This window comes from Neopelma chrysocephalum, unplaced genomic scaffold, assembly GCF_003984885.1.
Source record: "Neopelma chrysocephalum unplaced genomic scaffold, ASM398488v2 Primary Assembly neopelma1_75, whole genome shotgun sequence".
Taxonomy (NCBI): domain Eukaryota; kingdom Metazoa; phylum Chordata; class Aves; order Passeriformes; family Pipridae; genus Neopelma; species Neopelma chrysocephalum.
In genome coordinates, this window is record NW_020897736.1 from 1,847,082 (window position 1) to 1,872,784 (window position 25,703).

Here is a 25,703-nt window from a genome sequence, read left to right on the forward strand (position 1 = left end):
GTAATAAGCTTTTGTTTACTCCTTGCAGTCGACCTAAAAGACCTTCTTTTACACAAACTGAAAATTCCAGACATGAAAAACAAGCTCAGAAGTACCATCACCGTAATAAAAGAGAAGGTAAATGGCATAAACATGGTCGCACTAATGGAAGACACATGGCAAACCTTGAAATAGAATTGGGGCAACTACCCTTTGATCCAAAATATTGAGTAATTTATTGTAAAAATAAGATTAGAATTCACATCCTCTCTGGAAACTAATCGTTTTTCAACAAAGCAGCAAGATGCAAGTTTTTTTTTCTGAATAATTTGATTTTTACACATTTTTGTTAACAGGCAAGAAGTCAAGCTTTCTAATTTGCATATTCTGTACCGTTGCTTTAACTGTTCTTTGGAAGTGATGGTAGTTTGGGTGCCAGCAGTATTGTTGCAGAAACTAGGCATGCAATGACTTGTGTATGAAAAATATGCTTAATTGCATTCCAGTAGCGTAGCTGAAGCTTGAACCATGCATAATGTACCAACTATTAACTCCAATGTTTGATATACTAACTTCATCTCATCCTTCAAAAAATAAGTCTACATTGTGGTAATGTATTTGTTAGTGTTTGTAACCTTCTATTTGCTTCCTGTCTTTGGGGGGTGGTTCCAGAGCCTATTGAATTGTGAAGAATTTGCTGTGCTGCATTCTAATCAGCTTGCTGATTTAAACACTTGAAATGTCTTGCATATCTGCATATTGTAGAAGAAAAATAAAGAGACATTGTGGGTAAAAGTCTTTATTTATAAAACAAACTTAGCATAGCTGTACAGTTCTATAAAAATGGTCCAGTCTTGTCTATTTTTTAATTGTGTAAGTATTTATATGGTAACTTTGGTCTTCCCACTGTTTTCTAGTGTTGTAAGGTAGGTCAGCAACCCCACCCTGCCCTGTTGCTGCTGAAGTTGCCTTTGGGAGGGGGTTTCTGTGTTTCCAGACAGCCAGTGGCTGCCTAATCAGAATTCCCATTCAACTTACCCAGTTTCAGACTCACTACTCTCTCCTTTCTGCAGTATGAGATCTTCTAAGCATAGTTACTGCTGTGCAAAACTGATCTCATTAGCTCTCAGTTCTAGAAACTCTTCAGGGATGATTCATTTCAGCTTTTCTCCTGTAAACAGAGATGTGGCTTCCAACTCGTCCTTGAGGCACATGAGTATGAAAGACAGTGGCTGTTTTCTCATAGCCCCTTAAAGCTAGAAATGGTGATATTTCCTGTGAACAAACACACATCAGTTTACAGTCAGAAAGTACAGTTGGGAGCATAACAACCAAAGTTTTCTGAAAGCCATCAGTTCAACTGTCCCTGGGAAGCTTTATCCTTTATTTTAGGAAAGCCTGCTAGGAAAAGAAGTACCTCTCCTGTTTGATCCTGCCCGGAGTGGATATTCACCAGACCCCACTGTTTGAGTGCATGGACTTCATTAAAGACTTGAGAGGGTAAAAGGTACTGTGACTGCAGGCATTTTTGCTTTTCACTGTTGCTTTAAAGTGCAAGGTCTGGGAACAGATGGCACATTTGTTTTAATATGGATTGAGGAGAATTCCCTAAAACATTACTTTGTGGCATGAATTCTCACAGAGGAGAGGGCATATATGAACATTAAGTGTACATCACTGGAGTGGTATCAATACCCTATGTGCTAGAGGGTTCAATTTTAATTTAAGCTGTGTTTTATTAAAAAGTTGTGGACAATAATGTTCAAAAATCTTAACTACAACTCTCCCCTAATTTATTTTGTATCCTCAAAAGTAGTTTATTTCATCTTGCAGTTACCATACCTGTTCTAGCACATTGAAGAGGATCAAGTGACTGGGCAATAACGTGTCATTGTAAAACTCCTTATTGAGCCAGCCAAGTGGATTAGAGTAAAACACATCTGCTTCATCAATATAGTTCTCATTGCCAGTTAGGTCTGGGGGACACTGAAGGAATCTCATTTTTAGAGGACAGTGAACGTGACTAGGGAGAAAAACAAAAACACGTTTCATGATAAACTGATCAGTATCTAAGATTTGAAATAACTCATCACTTTAAAAGATACCTCAGTCAAAACCAAAATTGATTATGTTTTTTCCCCCTCAGTCATATTTTCTTCCCTTCAGTACTTCATACAAAAGCAAAGTAGAACAAGCAGATTCAGCTCCAAATTGCTGTGACTGTGTTGTTTGCAGTTCAGGGAAATTTTATCGTAATAAAAATACCATCTGCACAACATCAGTTTCTTAAAAAGATACTTTTCCGTATCAGCTTCACTTTAATGTTTTGTTTACTTGCCAGGATCTACTGCACAAGCTTTTGGAATAGTGATCTCAGTCACTGTAATTGTATTTCTTTACTGCCTAGCAGCAGAAGTAAATGTAAAATTAATACATTTTGATTGTAACAATTAGTACCATAATGAAGCAGTGTGATGTACTTGGAGAAGTCATTAAATTAACTGCATATCCTCATACAAAGCTATTACAGAAATGAATAAAGCTCAGATGCTGAATTTTATTCTGTGGTATAAACATTTGGCTTATGTCCCCTATTTGTTCTGTATTAACTGTATGAAAAATCAAACCTCTTCCTGTATGCATTTATCTTTCTCAATTAAGCTTTGGAAAAAGAAATCTCAATTTCTGATAAAGTGTATGGATTTTAATATAGTGCACTGTTAACTCTTTCAATACCTGTAAAATGGAGTAGAGTGGCACGGCATCATGATGAAGACAAAGGCTTGTGACTGGTCAGAGTTGTGACAGAGTTGCTGTATGTGACTCATGACATCCAGAGTGCCTCGCTGGTGAATCAAGCCTGTGTACAGGGCTGGCAGTAGATTGGATAAGAGCAGGAAACCTGCTGCAGATTTCTTCCATGCTTTCAGGTGTTTCAGAGAATATCCTATAGAAACATTTGAGTAAGTTTGGGAGATAAGCAAGTACTAAAATTTCACACATTTTTGAAAGTACCATAATATACTGGCAAACCATTACTCAGTCAATAACAGTACTTTGCTTTGAGATACTTTATTACAGTGTTCTTTGAGTCTTTACTCTTTGAATGGAAATTTAAAGGTTACACTTTGCCCTTTTCAACTCTTGGATTTAACAGGGTAAATCTTAAGCCCACACCTGTCTTCTGGAGTACAGAAATACTATTTCCAAACCAGTGCTTTGTCTCTTTAGACTTTAGAATTTAATTTCTTATAGTGAAAAACAGTCCATTCAATAGTTTGGATGAATGGCATGTGGCAACTTACTGCTGTGTTCTGATTCATGGATGTCTGAGTAGAGCCAGAATAAATGGTGCCTACATGTGCATGGCTGTGTATTCTTTTTCTCCAAAATGCTGAAAGCTACAGCATTCCCTTCCTGTTATTAAATTTTGAGCTACTGTCCTTGGAAGAGCACACTCCTCCATTTTTTCCCATCTCCCATCGCTGCCCCTTCCCCCCCACTTTTCTTGAAGGAGCTGATAATGGAAAAGATGTTTCTCCTGGTGGGAGATCACTGCAGAAACGTGTTTCTCACAACCACAACTTAGATGAACATGGCACAGACAACAGCTTCGTGTTGCAGCCAGTCTGGAAACTCTTTATTAAATCATGTGCTTGTCAGCATCAGGAGATAAAAATATTTTACATAGCTTTGTGACTACCTGTACTGAATCACAAGAAACAAGCTACAATAGGCCTGCTCCAGAAGCCAGTAACAAGCAAATTAAATTAGTCTTCAGTTGGTCTGTTCTAACAAATTGTCTTTATCTTGGTTGAAAACGAAGTCCACAAATAAGTTTGTGGTTGAAACAAAAGTGGAAACATTCTATTATAGGCGTTTTGAGGGTTTTTTTATTGCTCTTGTGAAATGCTCTGAGCTTATATTTGTGTGCTCAGAAATTACTTTGAAATTCATGTGGGTTTTTCTTTTGCTTTTATTTATAATGTTTTGAGCGATTAAGACCTTTTTGTAACCACTGAATTAACAGAAGTAACTTTTGTATTTTTTTCTTGACTAAAGTATCCAAACATGATAAGGAGTTCTTAATAATTGTATCAAGACCCTTGCAAACATGAAGGTTAAGAAGGATATTAACAATAAATAGTGGTTTGATTGGAATTGTTCTGCCTGTGAAATAGAACAGGTTCATCTTGCTACTCTTGACTTAATAAGTCAAGACTTATTACATATTTGATCTCAGCAGAGAGCAAAATTATTGAAATAAGGTTTACTTTTGTTTAGACTAGCAAAACAGGTTAAAGAAAATTACAGTGTTCAGCAATTCATCAGTTTTGAACTTGTATTTAAACCAAAGCTATACACCTTCATGTTCCAGAAGTTTTAATCTTTCCTTTGTAACAGCTGAATCTAGAAAAGGGTTATTTTACTTTTTTAGTATTTTAATTTTTTTGTTGGATAATTAAAGGCATTTCTCAGGCATATTGGAAAGAACTGTGTGGAAAAATACTACAAAGGAGCCAAGGAATAAGATTTCACTGTAAGGCAGTGCTGAAAAGTTAGCAGTCACTGACACAACTGTCATATTTTTGCAGGCAGTACTTTTATCCATGCTAAGGATTCTTCACCTGTGTTATTGCTCTTCCTCATCTTTTTTTCTCCTCCCTCTTTTTTGCTAGCTGTAAGAAAAGGTTCTCAAATACCTACATTGACTATTAATGGTCTCTCTCTGGGTAAAAATTGTATACAGGTAAGGTTGCAAGACATTTGAAACCAATGCTTACCACAAAAAACCATGCAGAATGGCAGTACTGGATAGATGAACCTGAATTCCTTGTGGCTCAGTGTGCTGGAATAAAACATACAGTACTACATCAAGAACATTAAATGCATCAGTTCTGTGGACAAAATGTGTTTTGGAGCACAGAGGACTGGAAGAAGAGCACTTACATGTACTAAAAAGCTTTTGGCATTGAAGCAGTTTAGAGTAAAAATCCAAATTATCACTTTTTAAGGACATAATAAGTACATTCAAATGAAGATTATTTGGTCAGTTTAAACCAACCACTGATAAAAATACCTGGCTGCTAATCTTGCAATTAAGTGTCTGACTCTTTGACAGCTAGGTATAATTTTGCCAGTAATTCACCAATTTGTTTTCTGTGATAAGACACAATAAATAGTGGGGATGAGAAGCTGAGATTCTGTAAGTGCACATTTGTATCTAGCAAAGTAACAGTCACCTCTGCTAATACAACTGTACACAGTTTCCCATGTCAGCTTTTGGGGATTATCGCAAAACTTGTATCATGGGAAACAAACAGGTTCTTACAAGACTAAGGGAGGTAAAAAAGTCCTAAACCCAACAGAGCTACATCCAGTTTTGAGTTGGAGTGTAAGAAGAAATGGCATTTCTAGTCTTGCTACTATTTTGCTGCATTCTGTTACTACAGTAGTCTAATACCATTTATTGCTTAGTATTTATTACCTGTATTTTTTCTTGTCTGAAAGTGTCTCTCCTGTTTAATCTACAGCTAATTCTGATGCTTTAGAAAAAGCTTACCTTCTACTTCTCAGCTTAAGATGAGAAATACAGCCTTATGATAGTCAAGAGCTGTGTGTAGACTTGGGAATGGAGTAAGTTTTAGAGGCCTAAGAACCTCTTATCTTACTGGGGATGAAATGGTGTTTTCATTAACAGACATCTAGTAAACACAGTATCCTAATTAGTTCTGCTGTTGCTTAAACATCTCCTAGGTGATTTGAGTGTTGGTTTGGGGTTTTTTCTCTTTAATTTTTCATTGCAGTTCATGCTGAATTATTTTATTCTTTAAGGGTCTAATCAATTCTAAAAATACATGTTTAGTAACAGTACAACAAATAGTATTACATAAAATTCTAGGAACTGTTCTTTAATTGACTGCATTTCTTGGAGTGTTTGAATAGTTTAGTTTCTATCACTTAACCCAAATACTATGCTTCTTTGTTCTGGAGAGGACTTGACCCTTCAAAAGAACACAACCAGTGAGAGGCAGTAGTTACTCTTAGGAGAAATTACCTGTACACCAGCAGTGTCCAGATCACAGCCATTAGAAAGATGCGGTATCTTTTTGGTGCCAGCACACAGCCATGGATAAAGAAAGGCAGGTGGGCACCCAGGATGACTGGTAGTCCCTGAGTGAAGTACCAGTGCCAAGGATGAGATCCATAAAACGTTCCTAAATTCTGCAGCACGTTGAATTTCAAGAAGTTCAGCTGAACCAGTACCCACTGGGACATGGGGGGAGAGTTAAATGGAAATCCAAAGTCAAAACCAACAGCTACATTGAATTACACTGGTCTTAAATGATACAATGTTTTCATTCACACTTTGGGGGTTGTCTTTTCCTCTTAAGACTCATCATGGACTTCCTACATTCAATTAAACACAGAAGTGTGTAAGTTTGTTGATAACTCTTGATAGCTGAACATACTGATTTTATGTAACAGTCCATCATTTGAAGTAACTGTGAAGTCCGTGTTAAAGGGTTTGTGGCTTAGGATATATGTAGAGATCAGTGGCTAAACACTGTCACAGAAACAAGAGAATTCAGAGAGTCTGAAACATCCATTAATGTTAAAATACTAAACCCCAGCCTTCTTCTTATAAGTCAAATTTAAAACAGCTTACCTCACCAAAAAACACACGGTCAATTATTAAAGAGGTTCCTACTGTGACCAATCTGCAAAAATGGAAAGTTCGTTGCACTGATATTGCCTGAATTGCTTTTGTGTCTTCTCCAGATAGTTGTCAAAACTCCCTGATTCCTAATATTTTTGAGATTGTCCATACTCATGGCCATTTTACAGGGGCTACTTGTTATTACCCGTTACCCTTGGCACAATCCCAGATTAAGGTGGAGTGCTGTTCATTGTCTCACCCTCATGAAATCTTTCCTAGTGCTATTTTGCAGAATATAAATCAACTTAAAGGAAACATGCCCCTTCTTTTGCAAAAAGACACTATTTGTTCCCTTGTTTTTTTAGATGGAATCAGCTTTTTGGGGTTGTCTACCTTTGCAGTGGTAAACCCAATCTTAAAACGTAGCTGTCACAGTCACAGTTTAAATTCAGAAAAAACTTACCCAACTGGAATGCAGTTTTTTAGGATAAGGTCTGCTTTCCTCTGTTCTTGCAAAAAATGACTGAAGACCAAAGGCATCCACGGGATAACAGCAGTGGGACGAATAACAATGGCAAGTGCTACCAAAGCTAAATATTTGCAACTAGAAGGAAGAACATAAAAAACCCAGAAGCTTAGCAAAAGGTTTGGTCAATTCTTTTGCAGACAGTGACATTTCAACAACTGAAATACTATCATGTCTCTGGCCAAAAGGGTTTCATACTACAGTGAACTTTGATTCTCTCAGTGCAGATACTCAGCTTTACTTGGAAGGCTGCAACTATAGAATTGCTTTATTAGCAAAGGAGTTGCTAATTAGAAGCACATACTTGCTTTAAAATAGATAGCTGGTAAAGAAAGTTGTGACCACACATTCACCTATATCTGAACCCCGACAAAGGTTTTGTTATCTTTTCCCAATTTACCTCATATTCCAGTCGTTTAAAATAAAGCTTCCCATAAAGTCATACTTTGCATAAGGAAACTGGGGAATAGTTAATTTTACATACTAGCTATAACATGACCTCAAAAAAATCTTTAGAGGAAATAGCGTAATGTTCCTTCCATGAGCTAGGGCTCCTGCTACATGAATGAGGTGGCTTTGGTTGCTTGAGATTTTAAGATAAAAGTTAGCATTTTAAACAATATCATCCCAAGCCAAAATTGATCAGTAATGTTAGGAGAAAGTTTCTCACCTGTTTCCCATCTTGGAACCTTTTATCGGATAGTATGAGAGAGCAAAAATGGTAAGAATAGTTTCCATGGTGTTTGTGAGAGTTCTGGTACAGGAATACCATGTAAACCAGGAACACAGTTGGCAGAAGAACTGGAAATAATTATGAACATGTTAAAACAAGTTCACCTAAATGAAGGTGGTCATTCTTCAAGGTATGACTTATCAATTTGCTGTGGTTTACATTGCAAAACCAGTGTTTATTAACACGCATATTTTGTTAAAGGCTGTGACTCACCACACACTTTGCTGTTTCTGCATTTTCAAGGTGTTGTACTAATGAGTAAAGCTTCACATCAGCAAAAGCAGCCAGCACTGCCTGAGCAAGCCTAGGGACCCAGATCTGTGTAAGCAGAGAGAAAACTGTACTTGCAACAAACCAAGTTAAATTCCAAGTTCTAAGAGAGGACTACTGAATTAGTGAATGACTGTTCAGGTATGAAAATAGTGAGTAGTGAATATTCTCTATAGATTTTTATGATTTTAAAAAAGAAAGGGTCCTTGGGTAAGACTAGTACTTCTGCCAAAACAGAGCACATATGAAGTTCAACTGAAAGCATTCAGAGGTGGAAAGTAGAATTCTTTGCCATTCATCTCCAATAGAAATCAAAAGGGGCTGGTGTTAGTTAGTTGTTGTTAGTGAGTTTAGTACAAATATATATTGTTAAATGCTTAGGCAAACTGAACCACTGAGCAATTATGATGCAGTGGCAAACCCTATCAGTCTGAAACTCCAGGAGATTGATGGAAGCCAAGAATAATCCTCTGCAGTCGCAGGCATCAGTGCTGTGACAGGGGATCTATGAGTGAGTTCTGCCTCCACGGGAAACATGTGCTCATTCATCTCTAGTTGCCAGATTCAAGGGTTTGCATTTCACCTGGACAATGATAAAAACACTCTGTATTCAAATGCAATGCTTTAACTCACCAGCAGCTGCACATCATCCTTGCCCAGCAGCTGTAACGCTTTGTAGATGCTTGCAAAGATCAGAGGGTACGCGTAACCCCTTAGGCTATTTGCCCATTCCCAAGTCAGGTAACCATAATTATGAATATTAAGGATCACGAACAATTGAAACGAAAAGCTTCACTCGAGCTTTCCCGTTCGAGACATTTCGTTTCGGGCCAGAAGCGGTGGGGTGTTTACTGCGGGTCAAGTCAACACTTTATTGCCGCGGAAACCTGTCCCCAGAGCGGGGAAACCTGTCCCCAGAGCGGGGAAACCTGTCCCCAGAGCGGGGAAACCTGTCCCCGAGCGGGGAAACCTGTCCCCGAGCCTGGAAACCTGTCCCCGGGCTCTCCCCCGCTCCCCGCACCGCGGGGGCCGCGTCCCCTCCGTCCCGCGGGGAGCGATGCCGGGAGCGCGGAGGCCGCGGCCCGCGAAGGATATTTGAAGACCATGCGATGCGCCACCTCCAGCGACTGCCAGTACTCGTCCGGGACGAAGCTGGTCCTGACGAGGACGCAGTTGAGCGCCCGCAGCGCCACGGCGAGCGCCAGCAGCGGGGCGGGCGCGGCGACACCTGCGGGGGGGGGGCCGGTCCGTCACGGGGCCTTTCGGGGCCGCGCCCCGTCCCTCCCCACCCGTCCCGGCCCCGCTTACCGGCGCCTCGCTGCGCGGCGGCCCCGCCGGGGCTGCTGTACAGCACCGAGCGGCGCTTGCGGAGCCGCACCGCCTCCGGCATCCGGGCGGGAGCCCCGCTCCGCCGGGGCATGCGCGGCCCGGGGGCGGGACAGCGCCGCCACTTCCGTCCGGTCACCGCAGACAAGCGGGGCCGGCGCTCTGAGGTGTCCCCGCGGTTCAGGTGAGGGCCGCGGGCCGCCGTGTGTGTCCGTGCCGGGGCGGAGCTGCCCGTGCCCGCTCGCTGTCCCCCGCGGTCCCCGGGCCGGAGGAGCCGCCCCGGTATCGTGTCCGTGAGCCCCGCCCGGGCCATGCGGGGCCGGCTGCCGCTGCAGCACGTGGCCGTGGCCGTGGCGCTCGGCGTGGCCAGCGGGCTTTACATCTACGGCCCGCTCTTCCAGCCGCCCCCGGGCCCGCACGGCCCCGAGGGCGCCGCGGGGCCGCCGCCGGGGGCCGCGGCTGACAAGAGGCCCTGAGGGAGCCCTGTGAGCCTGAGGGAGCCGCGTGAGCCGCAGCGCTCCCCTGGCGCCCGGTCCGGGTCCCGCCTCGCAGCCCCAGCGCCGCCCGCCGATGGAGATGGAGCCGGGAACGGAGTCACCGCGACCGTCGCCTGCCGGGGACTGTCCCTCCCGAGCGCCGCTGCAGCCCGGCCCCGCAGGGAGCGATCCGCCTGCTGAACCTGTACCCGCGCTCGTGTGTGTTTGGTACCAGCCTTAAGGACGTGTTGGCCTGTGAATGTTGACATGTGTATAAAGTTATGAATGTCTGAAAGTATATCCTCACGTCTAAGTTAATATAGTAACTCCAGGGAACTGGAATAAGAAAGGCATTGTACAGCTACATTTCATGGGTTTTCTTGGATTGCCTCTGATCTGACCCTCCAAGTGATAAATGCCATCTTTATCTGCTTCTCACGGTTTCAGTTCTTAATATGTCAGTTGGGAATGCAGTTGTGGGGATGGCTGGGAAAGGAACTGCACCCAACGTTGTTGTCCTTAGGTTGTAATCAGACCTGTCTGTATGTACCTACACACATGTACCACACGTGCGCATACACTTCTTTAATTCCTGACAACAAGGATACATTGGCTGTTTAATAGATGTCTGCCTGAAAACCAGGTTATATTCGGAGAAGAGCCTCAGCATGTAGCTCAGCAGGACAGTGTGACTTGCAATAGATGTGGAGTAGTCTGACAGAACAGAATCTGAGGCTCAGGGAAAGTGGATCAGTAAGACTTTAGTAAATCTAAAAAGAAATCAAAACCAGCAGTTCTTGGGACAAACTTCTGTCAGGTTTTGGTTTTAACACAGAATCTTGTTTGGACAGTGTGAGGGAAGAAATCCTTTCCTTGGATGTCTTTTTATTTTAAGTCAAGAACTATGTGATAGCGGGATGCAGTGGATAGACTTTATGGAAGCTGAGATGAGAGGACAGCGGTAAAAGGTGGACTGGGAGGTGCAGTTGAGTGCAGTAATTTTAGTTTGGACATGGCATTACGTAGGTAGTGACTTTAAACTGGGAGAGAGCAGGTTTAGATTAGATATTAGGAAGAAATTTTTTACAGCGAGGGTGGTGAGGCCCTGGCTCAGTTGCCCAGAGGAGCTGTGGATGCCCCATCCCTGAAGGTGTTCAAGGCCAGGTTGGATGGGGCTTGGAGCAACCTGGGCTAGTAAAAGATGTCTGCCCATGGTGGGGGGTGTTTGGAAAAAGATGATCTTTAAAGTCCTTTCCAACCCAAACCATTCCATGATTCTATGCGGAAATGCCACAAAAGTTCTCTGCAAATACTACTGCAGTGAGTCCAGCAGCTTCCTTTATTTACAATACTACTATCTGTTGAAAAGGTTATTTTGAAGAGGTGTAACTCAAGTCTAGTCAGCACTTTCTTTGTAAGTATAATTGCTGAAATTGTCCATAAAGATGGCAGTTGATTTTGAAAAGGCTTAAGAAAGAGAGTGTCCGGTGCAGATGGAAGGGGTTATTGATGCAACTGAGCTTAAGACTGTGCTTGCTGGATTCTTGAGACTGCTGGATTTAAAGAGAGCGGAGAGGACTCTTGCCAGACAGGCTGCCAGCAGGCGGCAGGAAAAACTCACTAAACCCGCAGTGGTGGGCATTAACCAGGCACCGCGGATTTTCTCTCCAAAACCTGCTTTGCCTCTCGCGAATTTTTAATTAAACGGCGCAAGATCTCCCAGAAAAGCGAGGCGGGGGAGAAGGGCCGAGCAGCCGGCTCAGGTTAATGACAGACGAGCATCGCCGGCGCTGCCCCGGGGCCGCGCCCGCCCAGGTGCCCGCGGCGGGGGGAGCGGGGCCGGGACACGCCGGGGCGGTGCTGCCCGGCCCCCGCCCGCCCCTACCTCGGGCCTTACGGGAAGTGATGTTGCCTTGACGGAAAAGACGCGGTTGCAGCCCGAAAAGGGGCAGGTGCGGCGGACGCGGCGCTGCGGGAGCCCCGGCGGCCGGGGGAGGTGAGCGGGGAGGAGGCAGCGCAGGGAGCAGGGAGGGGGTCGGGGGCTGCAGGGGGGCGGCTCCGCTGAAAGGGGTTAACAGGGCTCTGGGGATGGGGGGGTCTGGGCAGGGAACTCGGAGTACCGGGGCTCCGTGGGGCTGCCCCGCTGCCCAGCCCCGCTCCGCATCCCGCTCCTCCAAAGCGGCGCCCCGGGGGGGGGCTTTAACAAAGGGAGATAAAATCGTGAGATAAAAGGGAAGCGGCTGAAGCCTCGGCCTTTCGACTGCCCCGCATGTGCTGAGCTTCACAGCTGCTGCTGGGAACGCGATGACACTAATCCCTCTCAGGCCTTCGCGTGTAGCAGCTGTAGGACCTGCGAGTTTCCCACTGCTACATTTCTATTTTTATAAAAGAGAACTGGATGGCATGTCTGATTTAAATTTGAAAAAAAAAAAAAGGCTTTAAAAATGGTAAGTCGTTGAGGAAGCAGTGTGCTTTATCTGCTTAGCCAGAACTTAAATCTAATATTTGAGTATCAGCAGATCTGTTGCTTCTTCCTGAACGCTGCATGTTTGTCTGACAGGCTCCTTGCTGGGAAGGTTCAGAAGGTCTCCTCAGCCTGATTTGCAATGCTTGGGCTAAACTGAGGCTTTGATGATCTCGGATCTAAAGGAAGCTAAGTCCATCAGAAAAGCATATTGATTTTTCTAGCTCTGTAAGTAACTAGAGTACATTAATATATAAGAGGTTATTTTTTTATGGTGGTAGCCAAATATAAAGGACATGCCTAGAACTGTCAAAACCACTCAATTTTTATCACTTCTTGGAGGTGCATCAGGAATATTTTGAGCTTTCTGGTCCTCAACCACTTTCCCTAATGGCTGGTGCTTATGAGTTTTTCATCAGGATAACCCATGGGCATGTTTTAAGTTAGGAGTTCTGCTAGGTGTTACTGGCAAGGTGGTGTTTTTCTATACTTAAAATTTTTATCAAAACTCTACAAAATTTATTCTTGCTGCCTTTTCTTGGAAATTTAATCTTAGGTAGACATCTCCTCTCAGCCCTTCTTTCTCTTCATAGACTTTACTTCTGTGACTGGTCCAAGAATTTCCCAGCCAGGGAAAAGCATATAGTACAATATGCATTTCAAATGTTGATATGTAAATGTAGGAATAGTATTTGTGATGCTAAATGGATGTCTCAAAAGCATGGTTAAAATGATTTATAAAAGAACAGCATGTTCCTGTATTTCTTGTTCAGGGTTCTAGTTTTGCATCTATTTAATCTCTTGCACAAAGGAGTTTGGGAGAGGGGGTGTGCTACAACTTACAGTTTTATTTTTACAGTTAATTAAATTTCTCATCAGCACCCAGATATCTAAAACCAGACTGTAATTTTGTTTTACTGCTATCACTAAACATGGGAACACATTATTTTATCACTTGGCTACACATTTCCTTTTCTTTCAAAAAGAAGATAAGTTGAGATAAAAGAATTTTTAAGTAGCTTTTGGCTTTTACAGAAACAAGTATTAAGAACAGTAATCCTTGTGTGCCTTTGAATTCTTGGTTGTTCTGTTACTGCCAGGTATCTGCTGTGCTGGTGCAGATCAACACCTTTACTAAGAGCAGTTGGTCATAGTCAGCAGAGGGGTAGTTAGAATTTAGTTTAGAAACAGAAAAAATTGGCAATAGAGATGGACTATAAAGAATGACAACTCTTCTTCCCCTGTTGATGTCTCAGCAAATAATTAAGTTGCATTTAAAATGTATTAAATGCATGATTTAAATAGTTAATCATCAAATGTTCCCTTCTGTATTAAAGCTGCATTATTATACTCCTCTGCATACATGATCTGGCCCTGCAGAGGGTTACTTAGATATTTATGGCAAACCATGTGCTGGGCTGGGCATGTGCAGTGCTCAGGAAGTTCCTTTTGCTCCTCTTGTCTTGCAGATACCACTCATGCTGCAGATACAATCATGTTTACAGCGTTGGCATCAAACATGGCTAAAACATTGCTTAAGTACAGCATGGTTTGAGAAATACTTACCTAAAAGGCAACTTTTTATAGCAGAAACACATTTTTTTCCTATTCATACAAATATATTCCCAACCAGTTTTCTCTGGGAATAGCATCTGGTTATGAGATTTCTTTTCCTGGTTTCTTTCGTTCCTCTTCTTAATCAGAACTGCATCCCTGTCAGAAGGCATGACTAACTTGAATTGCATTAAATCAACTGAGATCTTACCCTTTTATCTTCAATGGAGGTAAAACCATAGTCCTAGCCCTGACTTTCTTTCCTGGAACATCCTTATATTGTTTCGTTATCATACATAATACAGCAGAATTTACTTTTGATTGTTGTAATAAGTAGTCTCAGTGCCTGTGATTTATTTTCCAATCTAATAAGCTTTGAAGTTATGGCATATAGATTAAGTTATGGCATATAGATTAAAATATGACATGTAAGCTGCATAATTTTTTCTTGTGATGTTGATGTGGCTTCAAGGGGTTGAAAATGCTCTGGTACATGTGACAGCTTTGCATAGTACCAGGTGCTGGAATCCTTTTCACAGACTGGCCAGCACTTTGGAGCTCACCTAACAAGTTTTTCAGTATTTTAAAATACTGCAGGATGAAAAGGTCCTTGCTTTTATGGCTCTGAAGATAATATCAAAGTGTAAACCAATGGATTGCTATTTCCCTGAGTTTCCAAACCCATTTCCCATAGCTGTTCCCTTTCTTTCTGTCTGATACTTTTATTGATGTGAAATGGGTAAGAATAAAGCATGTTCGAAAAAGGCACTTCTGGAAGACAATGTGAAGACTGGTACTAAGGCAGCAAAGGGGCAGGAAGCAGCAATGAAGATGCAAACTTAGCGGGAGGAAAACAGCTTTTCTAGAAATTTGTGGTTTGCAATGGACAAGAGAAGTTGGTATATATGTGTGCAGTGGTTTTAAATTAAAAGTCAAATTTATGGGCACTTGCAAATAGTATTTTGAAAACAACGCTACACTTCTGCAGTAAATTCTTTGTGTAAAGGCAATATGTGAATCTAAAGACTATAAGAAGTATACATAGCTGAAATATTTTATATGCAAATAAACACTGGATGGGTTTAAGGACACTGCTATAAAGACCAAGTAGCTGATTCCAGACTGACTTTGGAGTTTGTCATTGCAGTTTTACAGCTCTGTACAGCTGTCAGTTTAAAAGGTGATAACAGGGTAAAGGAATAAATAGCAAAACAGATAAAACCTCTAAATCTTGAGTAATACTTACTTTCAGCTAAAATGAACTCCATGGGTGGAAGTAATGTCTTTTATTAGACCAGCTTATTTTGTTGGAAAGGGCAGGTAAGGCCCTTCCTGGTTTGAATTAGAAACAGCAGAATGCAAAACAAAGCTGAAAACCGTTGATACACTGTTTTTACAGTACTTTTATTAAGCATATGTCGTTAGAAGGTGATGAAGGTTCTCTTGTGAGAAGTATTGTTGCTTTAAAGGCATCCTCCCATTTCTAATTAAACACTTCAAAGTGGCAGTGCTGTCCCAGGAGCTGCTGTACAGCCATGAAAGGGAACAGCATGTGCTCTCCAAAGTCAACCCAGTCTCACTCTGAAGGCCTAGCTCATTATTTTCATAACTGTGGGATAGTTCATTTGGTCTCTTATCATTCAAAGAGCTGTAAGGAAGACAGTTGCTCTGTGGACTGAAAGGAAGAAAACAATTCTTTCCAGTAACATCCTTGGAGAACGGGAATATTTGGACTAGACTGAAGGCTGCTCTTAGTGATAAAGACTAATAATGCATGTATGTTGGGTAGGAGGAAAAGAAAAGCTGATTCCTTTTTATGATTAAAAAAATGCAAGGTTTCTGTTTTTCTAGTGTGTCTCTGCCAGTCTTGCTGGTATAATCCCTGCTGGTAATTGCATGACTGTCACAGAGTGTGGTGGATTTTTAAAATATCACTCAAAGCTAGCAATTTTGGGAGTTGCTTGTGCTGTGAAACTGTTTTGTGAGAGGTTTGCATGGGATGAATTGCTGTTACTGCCAACGGTTGGTGCTTTCCAAGTCTGCTTTGAAGCCTAGCTAACATTCAGAATGTGGATTATAGCAAAAGGTAGGATAATTGGGGTCTTTTTGTGGTGGTTTGGTTTTTTTTTTGATTGCAAAGGTTAATCATAATTCCTCTCCTCCTGGTTGTTTTGTTCCAAACCAAACTTCATGCATGGCTGAATATGACCCAACATACAGGTGTGAGGTTATGTTCTAGCCCTGCTGGTATCATCCATTTCCAGCAAAGTGTTTCTCATCCAGCACTCTCAGATCCTGTGTACATGCTCCACTGACTTTCTCCTCTTACGATGATTCAACTTGACAGATCTTTTCTGTTGGGCATGAACTATCTGACTATACTTAATTTTTCCATATTTTTTCTTGCACTGGAATGGTGTCAGGATAGACATCTCTGTACAGAAGTAGTGTCAACCAAGTTTGAAGATAGTACTGTCTGATTTGATTGTATTTCTTCTGAATTTGATAGCAACATTCTCATAATTTTAGTTTGGATAAATGTAGCCCCAAATTGGAGTTGTTAAAGTAGTATTTTTTTATGTTCTTTATCTATGAACTAGAAGAGGTGACTATAAATCTTTATTTGATAGTTTTCTAGAACTGTCAGTTTGGATATAGCCCCCAATGCCCAGGACAGGGCCTGAGATCCCTCTGTGTGTCAGTAGGAGCTGCAGAGCAGGCTTTGGAAGCTTGTGAAAAGAACTGGCTGCAAAAGTAGAATCATGCTTTTTAGTAGGTTTTAAAACACAAGACACCCCCCCCCCAGATTTGAACTGCTAATACAGTAAAACTCAACTACTTTTTATTCTATTCACTCTTAGTAATAGATGTGCTTAAATTTCATTCGCTTTTAAATAGGAAGTGTCTTTAAATCCTACTTAAAAGTAAATGTAAAGTTGAATGACTGTCCCAGTGTGTGCTGCAGCACGTACAGCTTGGCCAGCTGGTGGGTGCCCCTTCCAGAACTGGAAAGCTGCAAGTGCCAGGTTTCAGGAGAGGCAGACATCTGACTCTTTCCTTTATTCAGCTGCCAATTTTTCACAACATGTGTAGGAAGTACATATCTTTGTGGCTTCTTCCCCTCTGTGAAGGAGCATTAAGCTGATCAGCAGATTCAAATGTTGGCGAGAAGGCAGAAATAACAGAAATTCAATGTCTCTGCCCCTCTCTAATAAGCTTTGTTTCCTTCAGAAACCAGGCTAAGAGGCATGTCTTCATTTTGGCTTTGGTTTTTGCATTGCAAATTTGGAGCTTTGCTCCAAGAAGTCCTTATTGCATTCATAATCTCCAGTGTGGTGTGTTGAGCCTTAGGGAATTTTTCTTCAGACTAGCATCCTGAGGGATCTTGAAGAATGGGAGCAGTAACATTTTTAGTAATTGGGAGTCACACAGGGACTGGAACAGGGCCAGTGGGACTCAAAGACCTACTTTGGTGATGTACTCCAGAATCACCCCCATTCCTCCTGCACACCCTGAAGGAAGGCAGATCAACCAGTCAGGTCAGTTCACCTAGGGAGGCACTATATAAATGGGAAAATGAAGGAGGTCTAATGTTAAGGATGCTCATGATTTAAGAAATGGTAGAGAAAAATATGTATCACAGGTGTTTAGTTAAGTTTCATGTGCTTCATTGCATGGAAGATCAAACAATAATATGCAGCAAAAGCAATACTTTGCTGTAGCTCAGAAGCAGCAGACTTCTCTGTCTGTCACATAACAAGCCTTTCCATTTTTCCTGCTCCAAATTTGTAGTGGTAAAAAACCACTGTTGTCAGCTTATGAGGAGAAGGAAGGAAGGACCACTTGCCCTAATAAGTAGATTTACAAAAGATGTGAACAGGGTCGTCTTGTACTGGAAAGAAGACTCAGCTCTGCTGAGATGAGTTTTAAAAAGCAGTGTCTTTCACTTGGCAGTGACATGTTGGATCAGGTAATGCCAAGAAAAAACACATATCGATTAGGCTTAAGCCTGAATAAAAATATGAAAGAAACTTTCAAAACTGTATTAATATTACAGGAGTATTAAGCATTGAAAATCATTTCTAAGGAAGCTGTAGTGCACTTGTTCCTTTAAATTGGTAGAGCAGCTTCCTGTAAAGCTCCTATTTTTTTAATTAAAAAAAATACACTTAGTCATCAACCCTTTTAAGTAGATAAGGATCATTGATCTAAAATGAGATCTGTAGCTCTTCAGAGTGAAGATAGAGACATCAGATTATTAGCATGTTTTTACAGCTTCTTACCCAAACAGCAGGCAGTGCTGTTCTAGGTGTTCTCTTCATGCAGACAGGCACCCACTTCACAAGTCTTAAAAAATGTGAGTCTCACAGAGGAGCTGTAGCATGTCTAGTAATTCATCCATCTTTAGGTTAAATACTCCTCTTTTTAGTACACATTATGTAATTTGAATAGTGTGGATGTTGCCAAGATGTTGTTTCCTACATGCAAAAGGATCAAATTTGTTCATTTCAGTCAGAATGAGTAATCATGTTTGTTCATGCACGTTTTAAATAAACTTTTTTTCACCATTTGTTGGTGTTTTAGCATCTTATGGACCAGAGCTTTATCTCTTGAAATGCTAAAAGAAAGTTCTGTCACCATTACTAGAAATTGCCTAGGTTGGCTTACAGCTGAAAGAACAAAACGTGGAAGCTTTACTTTAATCTATAGTATTACTAAATATTTAGCAGAGGTGCCTTTTGGGTAGCAGGAAGGCCTGTCTGACCTTTCATTTTAATCACTATAGGGATATTTCATGATTTGGTTCTAGCAAAGATCAGCTATTACAATTCTGGTGTGAAAGTTGATCTTCTGAGTGTGGGTTGTCTTTTTGTTCTTTTTTTTCCTGGAAGGATATTGGTGAGGGGAAAGCATAAGAAAAATTCCATATAAAGGATTTTGTCTCCTCCTTTAGGATCTTTTTAGTCTTTCAGGTCTTGAGGTATGGACTTGTTACTGTATTTATAGACTCCTGTGGCAGTACATAGCAAACTTCAAGGAAACAACTATAATTCTGTTTTACAGTTGTAGGAGTCTGCCTATACCAATTAATACATTCATATTTTTCCTATTTACTTTATTTTCATTACTTCTTTTTGTATTTTATAGGGTATTTTTCTGTGCTCTGGCTGTTCTTGAAGTTTGCTGTCATATGTGTGTCCCGGTGGCTGCTTTACCCCCCTCTTGCATTTTTAAAGTTTCCTCTTTGATTGCCAACACACAGATCAGATCAGATTTGTGGATGCCAACAAATAAAATTACCCTTTGCTGACTTCTGTTTGGTTTTCATTCCGTAGACTTGCAGGTCATCTAAAGAATGCACATGTGAAAACTATGGATGTTGGTAAAAGCATGATGAGTTTTTAGTGTGTGTTGGAAAAAACCATTCCCTGGTCAGAGTGCTGAAGAGGAGACCACCAGAGTTGGGTAACTGGGGAGTGGGGAGAGCAGAGGCACTTGCCATTGATGTTAGGCACAGCTTTTGGCTTTGAAAAGAGATGTGTTCTGTAGTATTATTTGAAATGGGCTATTAATAGATCCAATTCTGCCCCTATTTCTCTCTCCAGTGGCAGATCTCTTAATTTCTGCAGACAGGTAACAATCCAGCATTTTCTAGAGGAAACACCTGCTACAGAATAGTTTGGGCACCTGCAGTTTTTCTCAAGAGCATGGAATGTATGAAGGCAAATATTCTGACGCTTGTAATGAAGAATATTCCACACTGTTCATTGTGTTTAACTCCTCAAATTTCCTCCTAAATTCCTGGGCCTGTATAGCATAGAAAATTTTTACAAGTAGACCATAAATTCCACGCATTCAGATCACCTTGTTCATACAACCTGTTCATAAAACTTGCTTGTAAAACCATTGGGAAGATTTAATAACTAAATAGGTGGCTGTTCCTTTGTAGAGCTGTGGCTTCAAAATTACGTTTCACAGTTTCAGGACTTTACTGGTGTAGTTTTGATCCCCAGCATAAATGAAGAAGATGTCCAAGGTCTTCTAACCCCCCTAAGGTTTGGGGAGCAGTGAGAGGAAGGCTCACCTTGGGCTGGCTGCAGTGGTTCCTGTTCCAGCTGCTGTAGGTTTGTGTGTGCTTCCTGCCACCACTGCAGGGTTGGCTCAGCTGCTCCTGCAGCATTTGCTGAGAAGCTGCAAAAGTGTTAGTTTGAAAACAGACCTGTATGTAACCCAGCACTGATGTCCTCCCAGGTTATAAACTGAGGCCCTGTGTTTTGGTAGTAACTCTGCAGTTTGAAATCAGTGTAACTTCACCCTCAAAAGCTGTACCTTTCTAGCATAGTCTTGCTGTTTTGGAAAAAGCCCTTGCCTGGAAGGGGAAAGGGAAAATTAGTTGGTATTCTTCACACCAAGTTGGTAAGAGGAAAGTTGAGCAGCCTCATTTCATCCTGAAATAAAAACCTGAAGTCTGGGATTATGAATTATATGAATTATGATTTATGAACTGCTTTTCCATTAAAGATGGCAAAAATCTTTCCATGGGGAAGAGTTTGAACAGCATTTACACTGCTGGTTGAGACTTCCAGACAGACAGTGTGTGTAGTCACCCCCCAGGGCTGTTTGCAACATGGCAGAAGAGTTATTGCTTTATCTGTCAACACTTCTTATCCTGTTCCTCCTTCTGCACTCTGGAGCAGTTAGCAGAAATTCTAGGGTGCTTGTGGTCTGAATATTTCTTCACAGTTAAGCAAATGTGCTGGTATTGATCAGGGAAGCAGTTAAAGCTTAAAAATATGCACGTTGCTGAAAATTGAACACAGTTTTTTTTTTCTTATTGTGTGTGGAAACAAGAAAAGGCACTTCTATATTCTTCTAAAACTGGTGAAATTTATTGAAGATTGAATTGAGCCAAGGATGGTTAGAGTTTTTAAAATTACGACCTGTAACTAAATGTCAAAGAAATCGATTTTAGTTAATTCTGGAAAAATACTAAGGCAGGGCATGAAAAAGTGTTCCAGCTCTGTGTAACAGAACTGAGATGTTCACCAGGGAAAAGACAAGAAAAAATTGCTTTGATTCACATGAAAGGAGGTGAAATAGTTGAGCATTGAAACAAGTGAATGAAGGAGCTCGTGGAGTTGTCTTTGTTTCTGGTAGATGAATGCATTAAGGATATGTTAAATGTAGCAGGCTGTCTGCGGCACTTCTTAAATTATAAGACTGGAGAGCAGCCTTAGAAACCTTCCTGATTTCCTTACTTTGCTGCTCTTGAAGCACCGTGAGAAAAGAAACTGAGATGAGAAAGGGCTGTGCAAGGTGACTCACGGGTACAGGCTTGGCTGCTAAATCTGACATGGGGAGTGCAAAACTTGCTCTGTTGGCACCTTTCAGTCCTCTGCTGTGAGTGCCTGTGATGTCCAGGGTGTCTGTGAGGGGGGACAGGGCCCTGTGGTGGCTGCAGGTGGCTGTGCAGGTCCTCTCTCATCCCTTGGCCCCAGCCCAGCGAGTGCTTTGGTGCACTCACCAGTGTTGTACAGGGGACAGATGTGTGAGTCCTGCCTGTGGGGGCTTGTTGTTGAGAAAGAATTGGTTTACATGTTAAATCAGTAACTTTATTTTCTTAAAGTTATTTAAATGTTTAAAATGTCTGCATGTGTCTCTTAGGATTGTGCAGGGACAGGAACTTGCCTGTTTAGCTGCAGCGGTCCAGAAAGTTTCTGGCAACATCATCACTCTGGTCTTTTGTTGGAACTTGTTGCCATCCAAAGTGGTTCAGCAGAAAGGACTGGACATGGAGGCCTACAAAGCCCTGTAGTCCTGCTGCCACTGCTCTCTCAAATCCTTCCAGCTCCCTCTCACATGGTCTCACTCTGGTGCCCGTGCCAATATTGTTATCACTAATTTTCCTGCTATCTGTAAAGGTGTAAAATAAAACCAGGCTGATAAAAAACCAGTTTGGGGAACTTTCAGTGTTCACTGCGTTTCATTATAGTAGACTACTGCGTTTGCTGTATTTTACTTTATTTTTTTTGTATAGAAAACTTAGAAAAAGTTGCAATTACACACTGCAACTTCCTCTCCTTACAACAAGAAAGAGGAAGGTCAGTAGTTTGTGCAGAAGTTTAACGTGTATTACCTGGTTTAGGGAGATCTAGTTAGCTACTTTCCTGGTTTTAAAAGGAGGAAAAAAGATCACTTGATCGGTCAGCAAGACCACATGACAAGCAGCTGAATGTAATTAGGTGGGGAGGGTGGTAGTGTGGGGCTGGCAGCTTCCTCCATCCCTGCAAATGTTAGAGCTGCTAGTCTGAACTGCACTGCTTTGGTTTTGTTTTCTTTCTCTGCTGATACTACCTGTAGATGAGAAATGGCTCTTTTTGCCTGACTATGGTATTCGGGATATCTGAGCTGTGTCAGGAAACTTGTCACTGAAGCACTCTTGGAAAACTACAGGTCTGTTCACAGCTGTTAAGCATAGGTATGTAAACACTTTCTCTTTTTTTATTCATTTTCATAAGAGTTATTGCATTGTTTTCCTTGAGCTGACTGTTGTGTGCCAGCTATTCCTCCGTTAATATCTTTGAAACAATGTCACTGTACTTTAACAAACTGCCTGGACTGCTTTGATTTTGAGAGGCAGTTCAGCATTGCTGCATCGTCATGTTCTAGAGGGAAAAGTAAACTTATGGCTGGGGAGTACACTGGCTTATGTAATACATAGGCTTTGGCTTTAAATGACAAAATTGCAGCTTTTTTGGTATGGGTTTAGTAATTTCTTTTCATAAAAAAATCAATCAGATTTAAAGACAAGCCAGGGTAAGTTTATTAATGGAATTAAATGACTGCAGTGACCAGTATCTGGATTGAGTAGCCATAAGATGCCCATTCTGGTCCCAAGTCATCAGCCTACATTTTGTTCTGTGTTAGGTCAAACTTGTTCTGCAGTTAGAAGGTGGAATTAGACCTCTGATAGTAAAGTGTGCTGTGCAAGTAGCATTCATAATACTGAACAAAGTAACTCAATATTTTTCAATGTTGCAGTTCTTGAATTTTTCCCCCGCTCTATTTCCTGCTGTGTTCCCATCAACATTTAAAGATAAATTATACTCAATAAAACAGTCCTTTAGAATGGTGGGGTTTTTTTACTGGGTTGTGCACCAACATATTTGTTCTCATGTATACTAAATGGATGATAAAAGGAAAAGTGGTGTGTTGCACAGTCTGTTATTTTTCAGTCTGTTATTTTTAATTAGCAAAAGAAATTGAACAGCAAGGAACCATGAGAGCTCATCTAGTTCACATTCCATGTTCAATCATATAGTAATGAATTGAATCTTAAAATTAATTATGGTAAAAACACTATGAGGGTGGGATGTTATTACTGTGTTTTGTATCTCCTCTGGAAGAAACTCAAAATGTACATACCCATCTGACTAAGTCATTCCTTGTCACCCCAAGCATGAATTTGTAATCAGGCATCCTTTCTAGCTCATGTGTTTGCCAGTATTTTTCTAATCATGGACCAAAACTCCAGTTTTTGTAGACTGTAAATAACCAAGGAGGAGTTGTTCAAAGAACAGAAATCAGTATTCTCCTGCACTTCTGTGGGAAGGTCACAAGGCTTTCCTGGGGTTTTAATTGATGTCTTACCGTAGATTATCTTAAGATGAGTTTTCTAGTCCTGATCATCACCAGTTGACTTCTTTTGTCTATGAGAAAGAAGTGAGAAATTCATAAATGTAGTTAAATAGTCATCCCCCATGTATGAAAAGATTATATAAAATAACTGGGAAAAAGGATTTTTGTGAACATTGATGCTTGGCTTAGTGTTTTTGTTTTTTTCTGTGCTGTGCTGGATGGATTGGTTGTCATAGCTGCTTCACTGTAATTTATTGTTATATAAAGCTTTCAGTTATTGCCTTACATGTGCATTTTGAATGTGTGTTACAGAAACTAATTTCTAGCACATTTAGGTAGTGATTTCTAATAACCTAAGTTGCTTGAGAATTAAATGTTGATAATATTGAGATACTGTTGTACAGAGCAAAACAATATTCTAGCATGTGGTGCTGCCACCCTTTCCCTCACCATACTGCCATGGGATTTCAGTATATTTTGCATATTTCAAGCATGTCTTTTATTTACAGCACTATCTTAAAATATCCTTAGAAACTGAGCCTGGTAAAAACAAACTGGGAATCTACTTCAGATAGAGTTCTTCCAACGTGTCACTAACAATGGCATTAAAGTGAAATTGTAAAATTTTTTTGCCTTTAGAAAAAAGAGAAAAGCAACAAAAATTCTGAAACTGTACAAAACGTAAAACAATGAACTCAAAAAATCTTGAAAGCAGTTAATGGAAAAAGATCTGTACAATGAGAGAAATAAGCTTTAGACAATGGGAAGGAGAAAAAGGAGTAACTTTTATTTGGTTTAAAATGTTTTACTTCATAACTAGGAAATAGTATAGCTCCTGCTTCTGAATTTTGTTTAAACACTGTGTGATAGGGATAAATTTCTTTAAAAAAGATCAGTTTTGATACACTGTGGTACAACTATTGGTATAAACAGAAGCAAACTGGGATCTTGGTGAGGAGGGAATCCTCTGGGAGTGAGTGGGTTGGGGTGTGTTATCACAGCTCCACTGTAGGCACTGCAGCTGTACTGACTAGTGCAAACTGAGATTTTCTTTTTTCACATACTTAATTTGATTTTACTGGAATCTCATTACTGGATCCTTAGTTCCTTCTATAGTAAATCAGATGCACTGATTTAAAATCAAACCAAACGCTGCAAGCCAAACCTAGTCTTTTAATAGAAGATGAAACAGCAGCACCCACTTTATTGAGTGTCTTCAAAAAGAAACTCTTGTGGGACAGTATCATTACACACTCCCCATTTCTTGTGACTTGTGCATAGATGAATAGGTTCTTTCATATCTGCTTACCCTTTATATCCCATTCTTCATTTCAGAGGGTTGATGCCTTTCTCAGTCATAATGTAGAATGTAAAAAATTGCAAACTGTTATATGAAGTTGGTTTGCCAGTTTGCATGAGATTTTTGGGTTCTTCATAAGTATTCAGTGTTTATATTTGGTGATAAGCCAAGGCAGCACAGTCTGTATCCACTGTGGTGTGATAACTGCACACGCCTTTCCTTGACACAGTTTTCCACAGGGAACTTGCTCTGCTTGGATCAGTTAGAGCAGCCTGACTGGCAATTTATTTTCTTTGCATAACTTCATGTATTTTTTTCCTGGAACTTGGGTCACAGAGGTGGTTGTTCTGTAAGCCTGCTGCTGCTAAGCCATTTATTAGCTATAGCAGAACCATTCTGAATTTTAATTGAAGACTTCTGAGGGGAGAGGTAGGAAATTGCCTGTTACTTGCAGGTCAGTTAAAGTGAAACTATGCTCTGTCTGCAGGAAATGTTATGAAAGAATTTAGGAAGGCAAATACAGCAGGAAAAGCTGGCAACAGCTGCCAGGTTACAGCCAGGGCTGTTACTCTACAACCATCTTGGGGCCCTCCCTGCAGCTGGAAATAACTAAAAGGAATAGTGTGGGCAAACTGTGGCATTACACTTTGTGCTGCTTTTTGCTTTCCTTGCAGGGCTCATGCACACCTCCATGACAAGAGTGAGTATAAGAAATTCTAGTTTGCTGTGCTGTTTATCTGAGCAGTCTTTGCTGTATATCAGGATTTAGCTGTAA

The 25,703-nt window shown here is 41.0% G+C and overlaps 3 protein-coding genes across 13 annotated transcripts in view; 2 read left to right on the top strand and 1 right to left on the bottom strand.

Annotated features, from left to right (window-relative positions):
* Positions 1 to 3,342, top strand: part of CCPG1 (cell cycle progression 1) — a 24,164-nt gene extending 20,822 nt beyond the window's left edge. For 5 of the 7 annotated variants that reach the window (XM_027688279.1, XM_027688281.1, XM_027688280.1 and 2 more), the window contains one exon: positions 29 to 774. In XM_027688279.1, the coding sequence (XP_027544080.1) occupies positions 29 to 209 (181 nt within the window). In that variant the 3' untranslated portion in view covers positions 210 to 774. Of the gene's footprint in view, positions 1 to 28; positions 816 to 1,371 lie in introns of those variants that run through there. The other 2 variants (XM_027688276.1, XM_027688278.1) reach the window with 2 other exon arrangements.
* On the bottom strand, positions 763 to 9,378 carry PIGB (phosphatidylinositol glycan anchor biosynthesis class B). Of its 2 annotated transcripts, XM_027688283.1 has the most exons (11): positions 9,265 to 9,378; positions 8,803 to 8,920; positions 8,113 to 8,217; positions 7,837 to 7,967; positions 7,104 to 7,244; positions 6,650 to 6,701; positions 6,038 to 6,249; positions 4,764 to 4,828; positions 2,716 to 2,926; positions 1,822 to 2,002; positions 763 to 1,254 (listed from the first exon to the last, which is right to left on the bottom strand). In XM_027688283.1, the coding sequence occupies exons 1-11, from the start codon at positions 9,273 to 9,275 to the stop codon at positions 1,123 to 1,125; spliced, it is 1,359 nt and encodes a 452-aa protein (XP_027544084.1). In that variant the 5' UTR covers positions 9,276 to 9,378; the 3' UTR covers positions 763 to 1,122. The 2 variants fall into 2 exon arrangements, with proteins under 2 accessions (XP_027544084.1, XP_027544085.1); XM_027688284.1 differs by lacking the exon at positions 9,265 to 9,378 and having other exon boundaries at positions 994 to 1,254; positions 8,113 to 8,203; positions 8,803 to 9,066.
* A 238-nt stretch (positions 9,379 to 9,616) lies between these two features.
* RAB27A (RAB27A, member RAS oncogene family) overlaps positions 9,617 to 25,703 on the top strand; it is a 31,751-nt gene continuing 15,664 nt past the window's right edge. Inside the window, exons 1-2 of one of the 4 annotated variants that reach the window (XM_027688291.1) lie at positions 11,794 to 11,967; positions 12,532 to 12,663. The gene's annotated coding sequence lies outside the window, so the exon portion shown is untranslated. Of the gene's footprint in view, positions 9,680 to 11,793; positions 11,968 to 12,531; positions 12,664 to 22,350; positions 22,469 to 25,703 lie in introns of those variants that run through there. The other 3 variants (XM_027688289.1, XM_027688293.1, XM_027688290.1) reach the window with 3 other exon arrangements.

Excerpts from the sequence above, each read along its gene's own strand:
- PIGB (XM_027688283.1), bottom strand. Across the intron at positions 7,245-7,836 it reads GGTTCCAAGATGGGAAACAG|TTGCAAATATTTAGCTTTGG; the intron begins GTGAGAAACTTT and ends TCTTCCTTCTAG. Across the intron at positions 2,003-2,715 it reads CACTCTACTCCATTTTACAG|TCACGTTCACTGTCCTCTAA; the intron begins GTATTGAAAGAG and ends TTTTCTCCCTAG.